The 14,523-nt window shown below is 71.7% G+C and overlaps 2 protein-coding genes across 2 annotated transcripts; one reads left to right on the plus strand and one right to left on the minus strand.

Moving 5' to 3' along the window:
* Positions 1–433: 433 nt before the first annotated feature.
* Positions 434–10,258, minus strand: RABGGTA (Rab geranylgeranyltransferase subunit alpha). Its single transcript, XM_075080584.1, is given in 17 exon segments — positions 434–690; positions 1,021–1,108; positions 1,322–1,435; positions 1,716–1,838; positions 1,924–2,012; positions 2,131–2,219; positions 2,520–2,571; positions 2,652–2,763; positions 3,013–3,114; positions 3,507–3,589; positions 3,682–3,765; positions 3,926–4,126; positions 4,702–4,761; positions 4,764–4,867; positions 5,672–5,805; positions 5,920–5,973; positions 10,091–10,258. Coding segments are annotated over 17 exon segments (1,806 nt in total). The 3' UTR covers positions 434–541.
* A 31-nt stretch (positions 10,259–10,289) lies between these two features.
* Positions 10,290–14,517, plus strand: NOP9 (NOP9 nucleolar protein). Its single transcript, XM_075080593.1, has 4 exons — positions 10,290–10,523; positions 12,468–12,860; positions 13,549–13,686; positions 14,336–14,517. Exons 1-4 carry the CDS (start codon positions 10,388–10,390, stop codon positions 14,479–14,481), a joined length of 813 nt encoding a protein of 270 aa, XP_074936694.1. The 5' UTR covers positions 10,290–10,387; the 3' UTR covers positions 14,482–14,517.
* The last annotated feature ends 6 nt before the right edge of the window (positions 14,518–14,523 follow it).

Raw genomic sequence — 14,523 nt, forward strand, 5'->3', positions numbered from 1 at the left:
CTCACTATTTGGCAGGTGCGGCTCACTATTTGGCCAGGGGGCACCTCTGGGTGCGGATCACAATTTGACAGGGAAGGTGTTCCAGGAGCGGCTCTTTATTTGGCAAGGGAAGGGGCTGCAGGGCAGGGCAGGCTCACTTTTTGGCAGGGCCGGGCTGACGCAGCCGCCCCTGGGGCGGGGGAGCACAGCCAAACGGGTCCTGCCGCTGCCCCGCCCCCCGCCCCGCCCCCCCTGCGGTTTGGGGTGCCCGGGAGGTGCCGGGGCCCCGCCCGGCGATGGCGCAAGTGGGGCGGCGGTTCGGGGCTTGGCCCCGATGAAGCAACTGGGGAGGGCGAGGAGGAACTGGGAGGGACTGGGAGAGCCGGACGTGCGGCTGGGAGCCTCTGCGGGTCCCGAGACACCCCCAGCCCCACCCCCAGTCATAAAGCCCCGCCCTTGTGATATCACTTTATTAGACACCCCCTTTAAGGGGCGGGGCAAAGCCATGGGGGGCAATCAACAGCAGTGGGGCAGTGTGGGCGGAGCTCCAGGCACCGGCCAATCAGACAAGGGCAACATCGACGTGGGGGAGGAGCTGAGCCAGGTGGGCGGCGGCCTCAGGCGTGGCAGCCAGGGGCGTCTCGGCCAATCGCAGATGAGCCAGCCGGGGGCAGGTGGCCAATGGGGCCAGGGCCAAGGCGTGGCTTATGGCTGGAAGGGGTGGAGTCAAGGAGGACACACCCTGCCCACTGCCTTGGCCCCACCCAATGAAACCCCTCCCACCCTCGTGTCCATGCCTCTCATGAGCTCCACCCCCTTTAGGCCCCACCCTCCCCATGAACTCCTCCCTGTACACACCAGCCCCACCCCCCCCAAACAAGCCCCTCCCCATTCAGCCCCACCGCATACCACCATCGGTTGTGCCCCGCCCACCCAGCCCCACCCCATTAACCCCCACTCTTCACCGCCAGCTCCACCCCAGCCCCTAAGCCCCTCCCCACCCCTCCAGCCCCGCCCCCAGCAAGCCCCGCCCCCAGATACGGTTGCCATCGAGACGCAGCTCCTCCAGGCGGGGGAGGGGCGGGAGCCCCTGCAGTGTTGTGACCTTGTTGTGGGACACGTCCAGCACCTGTGGGGGGAGGGGTGGGTGAGCCGCACCCTTGGGGACCCCCAGACCCCCCCTCCCTGAGGCCAGGGTGACCCCCCCTGGAACCCCGTGTCCCCCCCCCCGAGGGCGGGGTCGTTCCTCAGGCCCTCCCTCCCGAGGGCGGGGTCCACCCCCTGCCCCTCCCCTATGGGTGGGGTCCCCTCTGCAGCCCCTCCCCCCACAGGCAGGGCCCACCTGCAGGCGCCGCAGCCCCCCCAGGGCGGGGGGGAGCCCCCCAAGGCTGTTCCCGGCCAGGTCGAGGTGTGTCACCAGCACCATGTGCTCCAGCAGCGGCAGCGACGTCAGCCCCTGGGGGCGGGGCCGGATGGGAAAGGGGCGGGGCCATAGCTCTGTGGCCACGCCCCCAGCCACCACTCCCAACTCCTCTGCTTTAAGCCCCTCCCCCAAACCACGCCTCCTCAAGCTCCTCCTACCCCCATCCTATTATGCCCCACCCACCCAAAGGCCACACCTCCTCACGCCCCAACCCCCTTTAAACCTCCCCATTGAGCCCCACCCTCGTAAGCCCCTCCCACCACACGATCCTCCCACTGTGCCCCATTAGCCCCGCCCCCGGCCCCGCCCCTACCTTCCTGGGGAGGCGGAGCCAGATGGCCCCGTCAGGCCCCGCCTCCCGCCGCAGCACGCCCACGGCCGCCTCCGCCCTCGAGGCCACGTCGGACACGAAGCCGCTCCGCAGCGGGTCCGCCTCCTGGGGTGGGGGGTGGGGGGGGTGGGGTTCACGTCGGGCCCCGCCCACCCTGCCCGGCCCCGCCCACCCCCCACGCCCCGCCCACCTGGAGGCCACGCAGGCAGCGCCGCGTCTCCTCCTCGTGCGCCAGCGGGTCCAGGGCCGAGAGCAGCAGCACCAGCGTCAGCAGGCAGCCTGCCGCACTGCGTCAGGGGCGCCCGGGGGGGCCGGGGGGGGCCCGGGGGGGGGCCTGGGGGGGTGGGGGGACCCCGGGGTTCGGGGGGGGGGGACGGGGCGGGGAGGGGGGGCTCACCCCGGCTGCGGGGCTCCAGCTCCAGCAGCTCCCGGCACATCTCCACCTGCGCCTCCAGCACCGACGCCTCGGCCACGCCCACCTCGGGCCTGGGGGCGTGGCTTAGCTCGGGGGCGTGGTCTACCCCACAGGGGGCGGGGCTTAGCCCCCCAGGGTAGAGCTGTAAGGGGGGGCAGAACACAGCGCCCAGGGGAGGGGCTTAACCAAGAGGGTGTGGCCACAGAGGGTGGGCGGTGCTTGGCACAATGGGAGGAGCCAAGCCGAATGGGGCGTGGCCACCAGGGAGGCCTTAAAGGGGCGGCACCTCATTGTGAGGGTAGAGCTCAAAGCGGTGAGGGGGTGGAGCTTCTGGAAAGGGGTGTGGCTTATGGAAGTGGGGCGGGGCTTACCAGAAGAGCTCCCGGGCTACGATTGGCTCCTGCCACCACGCCTCGTTCTCATCTAGGAGAGAAGGGCGTGGTTGGAGGAAGGCGGGGTTTGAAGGGGAGCGGCTCAATGGAAAAGGAGGCGTGGCTTCCTACCTGGGAGGAGTGTCACCTCACGGTGGGCGGGGTCAGGCTCCCAGGTGACCCTGAAGTGGAGGCGGGGCCGGGCAGGGGGCGGAGCCAGGTCGGGGAGGGGGAGGTCACAGAGCTGCCGCTTCAGTCAAGGAACCCCGGCACTCGGGAGGGGGGACCCCCACAGCGCCCCTCCCCCTCCCAGGGACCCCAGTGGTGCCCCTCCCCCTCCGGGGACCCCGATGGTGCCCCTCCCCCTCCCAGGGACTGCAATGGCACCCCTCCCCCTCCTGGGGACCCCGATGCTGCCCCTCCCGAGGACCCCGGCGTCTGGGGGGATCCTCCCCTCCCCCACACCGGGGGTCCCAGTTGCCCTGGTGGATACCCAGGTGTGGCTGGGGCGTGGCCGCCCCTCCCCCGAGCGCCACGCCCCTTCCAGGGTGGAGCCATCCATCGTCACCGTCAGACCTGACCTCGCCGCTCTGACCTGCAGGACCCCGTGTCTGGCATCAGGGGGGACCCAGAGGTCTGGGGGGGCACCCAGGGGATTGGGGGGGCACCCAGGGGTGCAAGGAGGGACCCAGGGGTTTGGGGGGGACACCCAGGAATGCCAGGAGGGACCCAGAGGTTTTGGGGGGTGTCCCAGAGGTTGGGGGGGGCACCCAGGGGTTTGAGGAGGGGCCCCAGGGGTACAAGGAGGGACCCAGGGGTTTGGGGAGTCACCCAGGGGCTTGGGGGGGCACCCAGGGGTGCCAGGAGGGACCCAGGGGTTTGGGGGGGCACCCAGGGGATTGGGAGTCACCCAGGGGACTGGGGGGGGACCCTGGTGTCTGGGGGTTACCCAGGGGACTGGGGGGGACCCCAGGGGTCCGGGCTCACCACGACAGGCCGGGAGAAGGTCACCGCCAGCGTCGCGTCCTCCCGGTTGACATAGAGACAGAGAATCCTCGGCGGGGGAGAGGCTGCAGGGGCAGCCGGGGGTTCAGGGGGGGGGGGCCCGGCATGCGGGGGGCACCGGGGGGGCACCGGGGGGTGCGGGGGGACCCCGGCGTACCGCGGGAGAGGATGCAGCGCAGGTAGACCCAGGCACTCTGGTCAGTGGGGTCCGTGAAGACGGCGTTTTGCACCAGCTCCAGCTCTGCCGGCGGGGGGGGGGGGGGCAGGCAGTCACGGGGGGACCCCAATATCCCGGGGGGGACCCAGGCGTCAGGGGGACACCCAGCGCCCCCGGGGGCCGCGGCGTGGCGCGGGGGCCCCCCGTGGGATTTCAGGGTGCGGGGGAGGGGGGGTGCACTCACCCTCCCGGAGGCGGGAGGGCGGCAGCGCCCCGGCCCCGCCCGCGGGGGACCCTGGCGTCCGGGCGGGCGCCAGCAGCCGGCCCCGGTGGTGCCACGCGGAGAAGTTGGAGAAGTCGCGGCTGAGCAGGGCCCCGGCAAAGGCCAGCTCGGCCTCGGGGTCCTCCTCGGCCGCCAGCGCCCGCCGGTGCTCCCACGCGTGGACTGGGGGGGCCCCCAGTAAGGACCAGTGCGTGCTGGTGCGGCCAGCGGGCCCCCCAGCCCCGCGCCGCTCACTCCCCAGTATAAAGCAGTAAGCTTTAGCACCCCCAGGCCCGCTCCCAGCAGAGCCCGACGCCCCCCATGCTTTCTCACGCCGCCTCCCAGCACAAACCAGTAAGCCCTGCGCTCTCAAAACTCTCTCACCAGTGGCCCCAAGACCCCCCCAAACCTCTCCCACCAGTTCCCAATATAAACCAGTAAGCCCAGCACGCCCCAGCTTTGCGCCGCTACGGCCCAGCACCCCCAAAACTCCCTCCCAGTACAGCCCAGCAGCCCCCAGCGCCCTCCCAGCACAGACCCCTCCGCTCCCCACGAGCTTCCCAGCAGCCTCCAACCCTCCTCCCAGCGCATCCCAGTACAGACCAGTGCCTCCACCCCTCCCCCAGCCCCCAGCCAGCACAAACCAGCGCTCCCTGGGACACAAACCCAGGCCTTAACGCCCTGCCGGCACCCCGTGTGTCCCCCCCACCGCCCCCCGGGCCCCCCAGCGCCGCCAGTACGTCCCAGTTGGCGCTCACAGTTGCGCGGGTCGGCGGCCAGCAGGCGGTCGCAGAGGGCGCGCTCGGCGGGGGTGGGGCGGGGCGCGGGGCGTGGCGCAGCACCCAGCCCCGGTGGTGCCACGCCCCGTACGACTTGGGGTTCACGCCCAGGCACGCCCCGACGAAGGCCAGCTCCGCCTGCACCCTGCGCACACACCAGTACAGCCCAGTTCCTCCCAGTGCCCCCCCCCCCCGGCACCGGCGCAGCAACCTCCCACTGCCCAGAGACCCTGCCCCAGTGCCCCCCAGTGCCGCCAGAGCCCCTCCCAGTAACCTCCCAGTGCCCCCCCAGTGCCGCCAGAGCCCCTCCCAATAACCTCCCAGTGCCCCCCGGTGCCGCCAGAGCCCCTCCCAGTAAGCTCCCAGTGCCCCCTGGTGCCGCCAGAGGCCCTCCCAGTAAGCTCCCAGTGCCCCTGGTGCCGCCAGAGGCCCTCCCAGTAACCTCCCAGTGCCCCAGCTCCCCTCCTCCCAGTGCCCCCAGCTCCCTTCCCAGCACCCCCCCAGTCCCCTCCCAGCGCCCCCCAGTCCCCTCCCAGCGCCCCCAGTCCCCTCTCAGCACCCCCCAGTCCCCTCCCCGCGCCCCCCACTCCCCTCCCAGCGCCCCCCGCGCCCCTCCCAGCGCCCCCAGTCCCCTCTCAGCGCCCCCCAGTCCCCTCCCAGCACCCCCCAGTCCCTTCCCAGCGCCCCCCAGTCCCTTCCCAGCATCCCCCCAGTCCCCTCCCAGCGCCCCCCAGTCCCCTCCCAGCGCCCCCAGTCCCCTCCCAGCACCCCCCAGTCCCTTCCAGCGCCCCCCAGTCCCTTCCCAGCGCCCCCCAGTCCCCTCCCAGCGCCCCCCAGTCCCCCTCCCAGCGCCCCAGTCCCCTCTCAGCACCCCCCAGTCCCCTCCCCGCGCCCCCCCACTCCCCTCCCAGCGCCCCCCGCGCCCCCTCCCAGCGCCCCCAGTATGCACCAGTCGGCGGTGGCGGGGGGCAGGGCGCCGCGGCGCAGGTTCCAGCAGGTTCCCACGTCGGGGTTGGCCGCCAGGACGGTGCCCGTCAGCGCCAGCACCTCCGCATCCAGCTCCCCCCCGTGCCCGCTGGGGGGTCAGGGGTCACCCCAGGTCAGGGGTCACCCCCCGCACACACAGGTAGGGATGTGCCTAAGGGGTCACGCACCCCCCTCCCCCCGCCAGGGTTGGGGTCAGGGGTTAGGGGTCACCTTCTCCAGCAGGGTGGCCATGGCCGAGCGGTAGAGGCGGAGCTTCTCCTCCCGCTGGCGGCAGCGGGCGGCGTCCGGGGGGGCGGGTCTTCAGGCGGCCGTGCTGGGGGGGGGGGGACTGGAGTCACTGGGAGGGGCACTGGGAGGGACTGGGAGTCACTGGGAGGGACTGGGGGTCAGTGGGAAGGTCTGGGAGTCACTGGGAGGGGACTGGGGGGCACTGGAGTCCCTGAGGGGGACTGGTGAGCTTTGGGGGTCACTGGGGGGGACAGGGAGGGACTGGGGGGTCTCTGGGGGTCACTTAGGCACATACTGGGAGAGGAGTGGGAGCCACAGAGAGGGGACTGGGATGGGGGGCTGGGGGGCACTGGAATAGGACTGGGAGGCACTGGGAGGCGTGGATGGGACTGGCATGGGACTGGGGGGCACTGGGATGCCTCGAGATGGCACTGGGATGGGGCTGGGGGGGGCACTGGGATGCAACTGGGACAGGACTGGGAGTCCCTGGGACGCGACTGGCAGGCACTGGGAATACACTGGGACAGGACTGGCGGGCGTGGGTTACAGCTGGGGTACACTGGGAGGGCAACAGGACAGGACTGGGAGGCCCTGGGGGGGCACTGGGAGGGCACTGGCATGGACTGGGAAGCACTGGAAGGGTACTGGGAGGTCACTGGGACAGACTGGGAGGCACTGGGAGAGGACTGGGGAGCACTAGGAAGCACTGGGGGGGGCACTGGAAGGCACCGGGAGGTACTGGAAGGGCTCTGGGAAGCACTGGGGGGGTCACTGGGACAGACTGGGGAGCAGTGAGGGGGGCACTGGGAGGGTACTGGGATGGGCTGGGAAGCACTGGGAGTCACTGGGTCGCTACTGGGGAGCACTGGGACAGACTGGGGAGTACTTGGGGGGGGTACTGGGATGGACTAGGAGGCACTGGGAGGTACTGGAAGGGCACTGGGAAGCATAGCGAAGCAGCGAGGGGGGCACTGGGAGGCACTGGGAAGCAGTGAGAGAGGCGCTGGGACGGACTGGGAGTCACTGGGAGGGTACTGGGAAGCACTTGGAGAGGACTGGGAAGCACTGGAACAGAGTGGGGGGTATTTGGGGGTGTACTGTGACGGACCAGGGGGCACTGGGAGCACTGGGTGGGGCACTGGGACACACTGGGAAGCAGTGAGGGGGGTACTGGGAGGGTACTGGGAGGGTACTGGGAAGCACTAGGGGGGCACTGGGGGGGTACTGGGACAGACTGGGAAGCACGGGGGGGCGCTGGGACAGACTGGGAAGCACTGGGGGGCACTGGGACAGACTGGGAAGCACTGGGGGGGACTGGGAAGCACTGGGGGCCACTGGGACAGACTGGGAAGCACTGGGGGGGACTGGGAGGGCACTGGGACAGACTCGGAAGCACTGGGGGGGCACTGGGAAGCACTGGGGGCCACTGGGACAGACTGGGAAGCACTGGGGGGGCACTGGGAGGGTACTGGGAAGCACTGGGGGCACTGGGACAGACTGGGAAGCACTGGGGGGGCACTGGGAGGGCACTGGGACAGACTGGGAAGCACTGGGGGGGCACTGGGAGGGCACTGGGACAGACTGGGTGGCACTGGGACAGACTGGGAAGCACTGGGGGCACTGGGAAGCACTGGGGGCACTGGGAGGGTACTGGGAAGCACTGGGACAGACTGGGAAGCACTGGGGGGACTGGGAGGGCACTGGGAAGCACTGGGACAGACTGGGAAGCACTGGGGGCCACTGGGACAGACTGGAAAGCACTGGGGGGGCACTGGGAGGGTACTGGGAAGCACTGGGGGCACTGGGGGGCACTGGGACAGACTGGGAAGCACTGGGGGGGCACTGGGACAGACTGGGGGCCACTGGGACAGACTGGGAAGCACTGGGGGGGCACTGGGAGGGCACTGGGAAGCAGTGAGGGGGGCACTGGGAGGGTACTGGGAAGCAGTGAGGGGGACACTGGGACAGACTGGGAAGCACTGGGGGGGCACTGGGACAGACTGGGAAGCACTGGGGGGCACTGGGAGGCACTGGGGCGGGACTGGGACAGACTGGGAAGCAGTTGAGGGGGGCACTGGGACAGACTGGGAAGCACTGGGGGGGCACTGGGAGGCACTGGGAAGCACTGGGAAGCACTGGGGGAGTACTGGGAAGCAGTGAGGGGGACACTTGGACAGACTGGGAAGCACTGGGGGGGTACTGGGAAGCAGTGAGGGGGACACTGGGACAGACTGGGAAGCAGTTGAGGGGGGCACTGGGAGGCACTGGGAAGCACTGGGGGGCACTGGGAGGCACTGGGGGGGCACTGGGAAGCACTGGGAGGCACTGGGAAGCACTGGGGGGCACTGGGAGGCACTGGGAAGCACTGGGGGGGCACTGGGAGGCACTGGGGGGCACTGGGGGGCACTGGGGGGCACTGGGGGGGCACTGGGAAGCACGGGGGGGCACTGGGAGGCACTGGGAGGCACTGGGGGGGCACTGGGGGGCACTGGGGGGGCACTGGGGGCACTGGGAGGGCACTGGGAAGCACTGGGAGGCACTGGGAGGGCACTGGGAGGCACTGGGAGGCACTGGGAGGCACTGGGAAGCACTGGGGGGGCACTGGGGGGGCACTGGGAGGCACTGGGAAGCACTGGGAGGCACTGGGAAGCACTGGGAGGCACTGGGGGGGCACTGGGAGGCACTGGGGGGGCACTGGGGGGGCACTGGGGGGGCACTGGGAGGCACTGGGAGGGCACTGGGAGGGCACTGGGAGGCACTGGGAGGCACTGGGGGGGCACTGGGAAGCACTGGGGGCACTGGGGGGGCACTGGGGGGGCACTGGGAGGCACTGGGGGGCACTGGGGGGCACTGGGGGGGCACTGGGGGGGCACTGGGGGGGCACTGGGAGGCACTGGGGGGGCACTGGGGGGGCACTGGGGGGGCACTGGGAGGCACTGGGGGGCACTGGGGGGCACTGGGAGGCACTGGGGGGCACTGGGAGGCACTGGGAGGCACTGGGGGGGCACTGGGAGGCACTGGGGGGGCACTGGGAGGCACTGGGGGGCACTGGGGGGGCACTGGGAGGCACTGGGAGGCACTGGGGGGCACTGGGGGGCACTGGGGGGGCACTGGGGGGGCACTGGGAGGGCACTGGGGGGGCACTGGGGGGCACTGGGGGGGCACTGGGGGGCACTGGGAGGCACTGGGAGGCACTGGGAGGGCACTGGGGGGGCACTGGGGGGCACTGGGAGGCACTGGGAGGCACTGGGGGGCACTGGGGGGGCACTGGGAGGCACTGGGGGGGCACTGGGAGGCACTGGGGGCACTGGGGGGCACTGGGAGGCACTGGGGGGGCACTGGGGGGCACTGGGAGGCACTGGGAGGCACTGGGGGGCACTGGGGGGGCACTGGGGGGCACTGGGGGGGCACTGGGAGGCACTGGGGGCACTGGGGGGCACTGGGAGGCACTGGGGGGCACTGGGAGGCACTGGGGGGCACTGGGAGGCACTGGGAGGCACTGGGGGGGCACTGGGGGGCACTGGGAGGGCACTGGGAGGGCACTGGGGGGGCACTGGGGGGCACTGGGGGGCACTGGGAGGCACTGGGGGGCACTGGGAGGCACTGGGGGGCACTGGGAGGCACTGGGAGGCACTGGGGGGGCACTGGGGGGCACTGGGAGGGCACTGGGAGGGCACTGGGGGGGCACTGGGAGGGCACTGGGGGGCACTGGGGGGGCACTGGGAGGCACTGGGGGGCACTGGGAGGGCACTGGGAGGGCACTGGGGGGCACTGGGAGGGCACTGGGGGGCACTGGGAGGCACTGGGAGGCACGGGGGGGCACTGGGAGGGCACTGGGAGGGCACTGGGAGGGCACTGGGGGGCACTGGGGGGGCACTGGGAGGCACTGGGGGGCACTGGGAGGGCACTGGGGGGCACTGGGAGGGCACTGGGAGGGCACTGGGAGGGCACTGGGAGGGCACTGGGGGGGCACTGGGGGGGCACTGGGAGGCACTAGGAGGCACTGGGGGGCACTGGGAGGGCACTGGGGGGGCACTGGGAGGGCACTGGGAGGGCACTGGGGGGGCACTGGGGGGGCACTGGGAGGCACTAGGAGGCACTGGGGGGCACTGGGAGGGCACTGGGGGGGCACTGGGAGGCACGGGGGTCTCACCATGGCGTCCCGGCGGGCGGGGCTCAGCGCGGGCCTCCGGCGCGAACGGACGCGGACGCGGACCCGGACCCGGAGCGGGGTGGGCGGGGTCTGCGCGCGGGGGCTGCCGGGAGAGGGCGGTGCCGCGGGGCACGCCGGGACACAACGAGGCACCCCGGGCGCCGCCATCTTCCCGCCAGCCCCACACCCCCCCCCCCCCCCCCCCCCCGTCCCTCCCCCTAACGGCGGCCGGCGCGGGCCAGGCCCCGCGGTTCCCTTCCGCGGCGCGGCCCGGGAAACGGCGGCCGCTGCTCCGCCATGGGGCTCCGGCGCGGGGGCGCGGCCCGGGGGGGCGCCGGGACCGGCCGGGGGCCGCGGCTGGAGCCCGACGCCGCCGGGTATTTCCGACGGGCCCTGGAGACGCTGCGGGAGGGGCTGAGCCCCGAGGAGCTCGGTGAGGGGCGGGGGATCCGGGAGGGGGCTTTGGGGGGGGGGGGGTCCCTGAGGGGCTTTGGGGGGTCCCTGAGGGGCTTTGGGGGGGTCCCTGAGGGGTTTTGGGGCTCTGCGCACGTGTAGTGCGGCATCGCGAGAATGTTTGGCGGGCTCTGTGAGGCCTGTGAGGGGAGATGGGGGTCCCTGAGGGGGTTTGGGAGGGGTCTGAGGGGTTTTGGGGCTCTGTGCACGTGCAGTGCGGCATCATGAGGGGCTCTGGGGGTGATTAAGCGGATCCAGAGAGTTTGGGAGGGGGGCTGGGGGAGCTGTGAGGTATTTGGGGGCTCCCTGAGAGTTTCTGGGGCTCTGCACGCGTACGGTAGCATCACAAGTGGATTTAGGGGGCTGTGGGGGGCTCTGTGAGGGGTGTGGGGGGCTCTGTGAGGGGTGTGGGGGGCTCTGTGAGGGCTGTGGGCCTCTACGAACGTGTATTCCAGCATCACGAGGGTTTTTAGGGGTCTGTGAGTGCACCTGTGGGGGGGATTTGGGGGTTCCCTGAGGGGGTTGGGGGTCTGTAAGCTGATCTCGAGCGGCTGTGAGGGATTTGGGGGGTCCGTGAGGGGTTTGGGGGCTTCCTGAGGGGGGTTGGGGGTCTGTGACCGGGTATTGCACCAGCATGAGGGGTTTGGGGGTCTGGGGGCAGCTATAGAAAGACTTTGGAAGGGATGTGAGGGGGTCTGGAGGCGTCTGAGGGATTTGGGGTTTCCGCAGGAGTTACGTGGCATTATGAGGGGTTCGGGGCTTTGGGGGGAGGGGGGGATCCGTGCGGGGCTTTGGGGGGGGGGGGGATCCGTGCGGGGCTTTGGGGGGAGGGGGGGGATCCGTGCGGGGCTTTGGGGGGAGGGGGGATCCGTGCGGGGCTTTGGGGGAGGGGGGGGATCCGTGCGGGGCTTTGGGGGGAGGGGGGGGATCCGTGCGGGGCTTTGGGGGGAGGGGGGGGATCCGTGCGGGGCTTTGGGGGGGGGGGGGGGATCCGTGCGGGGCTTTGGGGGGGGGGGGGATCCGTGCGGGGCTTTGGGGGGGGGGGGGGGATCCGTGCGGGGCTTTGGGGGGAGGGGGGGGATCCGTGCGGGGCTTTGGGGGGAGGGGGGGATCCGTGCGGGGCTTTGGGGGGAGGGGGGATCCGTGCGGGGCTTTGGGGGGAGGGGGGGATCCGTGCGGGGCTTTGGGGGGAGGGGGGGGATCCGTGCGGGGCTTTGGGGGGAGGGGGGGATCCGTGCGGGGCTTTGGGGGGAGGGGGGATCCGTGCGGGGCTTTGGGGGGAGGGGGGGGATCCGTGCGGGGCTTTGGGGGGAGGGGGGGATCCGTGCGGGGCTTTGGGGGGAGGGGGGATCCGTGCGGGGCTTTGGGGGGAGGGGGGGGATCCGTGCGGGGCTTTGGGGGAGGGGGGGATCCGTGCGGGGCTTTGGGGGGGGTGGGATCCGTGCGGGGCTTTGGTGGGGAGGATCTGTGAGGGATTTGGGGGTCCGTGAGGAATCTGGGAGCTCCCCGAGAGGACTCGGGGCTCTGTGCTCGTGTATTGCAATATCACGAGTGGTTTTGGGGGTCTGTAAGTAGTTCTTGAGAATCCGTGCGGGGTTTGGGGGCTCCCTGAGAGGTTTTGGGGGCCTATGGACATATATTGTAGCGTCATTAGGGGATTTACAGGTCTGTAAGTGGATCCAGAACGACTTTGAGGGGTCTGTGCGGGACGTGGGGGTCCCTGAGGGGGTTTTGGGTTCTGGGGGCAGGTCTGGAGGCACCCTGCAGCGCGGTTGGGGTTGTTCTGCAGGTCTTCGGGGGGGGGCTGCGCTGAGAGCTTTGGGGTGAATCGCTGTATTTTGGGGGCCCCTGTGGTTTCCTCGGGGCCGTTTGTGTGTTTTGGGTGGAATAAAGGAAACCTCTGTTTTTCCGCTCTCTCCTGCAGCCCTGTTTGCCCCCAACGTGCTGGCGGAGGCAGCGGCAGCGGGGCCGGGGGTGGCCCTGGACCCGGGGGGGTCGCGGGTGCTGCAGGCGCTGCTGCCCCACACCCCCCTCGCGGTGCTGGGGGGGCTCCTGCCCCCCTTGGTGGGGGGAGGGCTGGGGGGGGTGGCAGGGCACCCGCTGGGGGCTCGGGTGCTGGAGGCCGCCCTGGGGAGGGTGCTGCCCGCCCTGGGGGAGGCCGTGGGGCAGGTGGAAGGAGCCATGGGGCAGGTGGAAGGAGCCGTGGGGCAGCTGGCGGCGGTGGTGAGGGACGACCTGGTGGCCTTCGCGCGGCACCCAGCTGGCAGCTTCGTGGTGCGGGCGCTGCTGCGGGTGCTGGGGGGCGTCCCGGGGGCAGGTGAGGCGTTTGGGGGGGCTCTGGGGGACACTTGCGGGCTTTGGGGGGAGATTTGGGGGGTGATTGGGGGGTTTGGAGCAAGGTTTCATTGGGATTGGGGGTCTGGGACAGGTCTGGGGGCTCTGGGGGCAATTGCAGGCTTTGGGGGGTCTGTGGGGAGGTTTGGGGTGTCTGGGGTGATCGGGGGGGTCTGCTGCAGGCTTGGGGGGGCTGTGGGGGATCCCCCGGGGGGTTGGGGGGTGTTTGCGGGGGGGCCGATGGCGGGTAATTATTGGGGGTGGGGGCTCTGGATGGGCCCCCCCCCCCCACCTCTGCCTTTCCCCCCACCTCTGCCTTTCCCCCCACCTCTGCCTTTCCCCCCACCTCTGCCTTTCCCCCCACCTCTGCCTTTCCCCCCACCTCTGCCTTTCCCCCCACCTCTGCCTTTCCCCCCACCTCTGCCTTTCCCCCCACCTCTGCCTTTCCCCCCACCTCTGCCTTTCCCCCCACCTCTGCCTTTCCCCCCACCTCTGCCTTTCCCCCCACCTCTGCCTTTCCCCCCACCTCTGCCTTTCCCCCCACCTCTGCCTTTCCCCCCACCTCTGCCTTTCCCCCCACCTCTGCCTTTCCCCCCACCTCTGCCTTTCCCCCCACCTCTGCCTTTCCCCCCACCTCTGCCTTTCCCCCCACCTCTGCCTTTCCCCCCTAGGGGTGCCCCAGTTGTCTCTGGGAGGGGCGGAGCTGAAGGCCAAGGGGGCGGAGCCAAAGACCGAGGGGGTGGAGCTTCCACCCTCCTTCCCGCCCCTCCTGACGCAATTGGCTGAGGCGTTTGAGCAGCACCTGGGCTGTGAGTGTTGGGGGGATGGGGGGCCCCCCCCCCCCCGTCTCCACCCCCCCCGTCTCCACCCCCCCCGTCTCCACCCCCCCGTCTCCACCCCCCCGTCTCCACCCCCCCCGTCTCCACCCCCCCGTCTCCACCCCCCCCGTCTCCACCCCCCCGTCTCCACCCCCCCGTCTCCACCCCCCGTCTCCACCCCCCCGTCTCCACCCCCCCGTCTCCACCCCCCCGTCTCCACCCCCCCGTCTCCACCCCCCCGTCTCCACCCCCCCGTCTCCACCCCCCCCGTCTCCACCCCCCCCGTCTCCACCCCCCCGTCTCCACCCCCCCCGTCTCCACCCCCCCGTCTCCACCCCCCCGTCTCCACCCCCCCGTCTCCACCCCCCCGTCTCCACCCCCCCGTGTCTCCCACCCCCCCGTGTCTCCCACCCCCCCGTGTCTCCCACCCCCCCGTGTCTCCCACCCCCCCGTGTCTCCCACCCCCCCGTGTCTCCCACCCCCCCGTGTCTCCCACCCCCCCGTGTCTCCCACCCCCCCGTGTCTCCCACCCCCCCGTGTCTCCCACCCCCCCGTGTCTCCCACCCCCGTCGCCCCACCCCCCGTCGCCCCCTCCTCGCCCCTCCCCTTACCCCCGCCCCTCTGACCGCCCCTCCCCCAGCCCTGCAGTCCCCGCCCGGCGCCAGCCTCTGCCTGCAGGTGGCGCTAGAGGTGCTGCATCGCAGCCAATCACCTGCCTGCTCCCGCCTCTGCGATGCTATCATTGGCCAGCTGGCCCCGCCTGGCCCCGCCCCCGCTGAGAGGTGAGCTCCCATTGGGCCCGGGGTGTGTGTGGGGGGGGGGGGGTGT

This window comes from Phalacrocorax aristotelis, unplaced genomic scaffold (genome assembly GCF_949628215.1).
Source record: "Phalacrocorax aristotelis unplaced genomic scaffold, bGulAri2.1 scaffold_329, whole genome shotgun sequence".
Classification (NCBI taxonomy): Eukaryota; Metazoa; Chordata; class Aves; order Suliformes; family Phalacrocoracidae; genus Phalacrocorax; species Phalacrocorax aristotelis.

Bases quoted from the DNA above. Each gene is read 5' to 3' on its own strand.
- NOP9 (XM_075080593.1), top strand. From the start codon at position 10,388: ATGGGGCTCCGGCGCGGGGGCGCGGCCCGGGGGGGCGCCGGGACCGGC. The intron at 10,524-12,467 runs GTGAGGGGCGGG...TCTCTCCTGCAG, and splicing joins GCTGAGCCCCGAGGAGCTCG to CCCTGTTTGCCCCCAACGTG. The intron at 13,687-14,335 runs GTGAGTGTTGGG...CCCCTCCCCCAG, and splicing joins GTTTGAGCAGCACCTGGGCT to CCCTGCAGTCCCCGCCCGGC.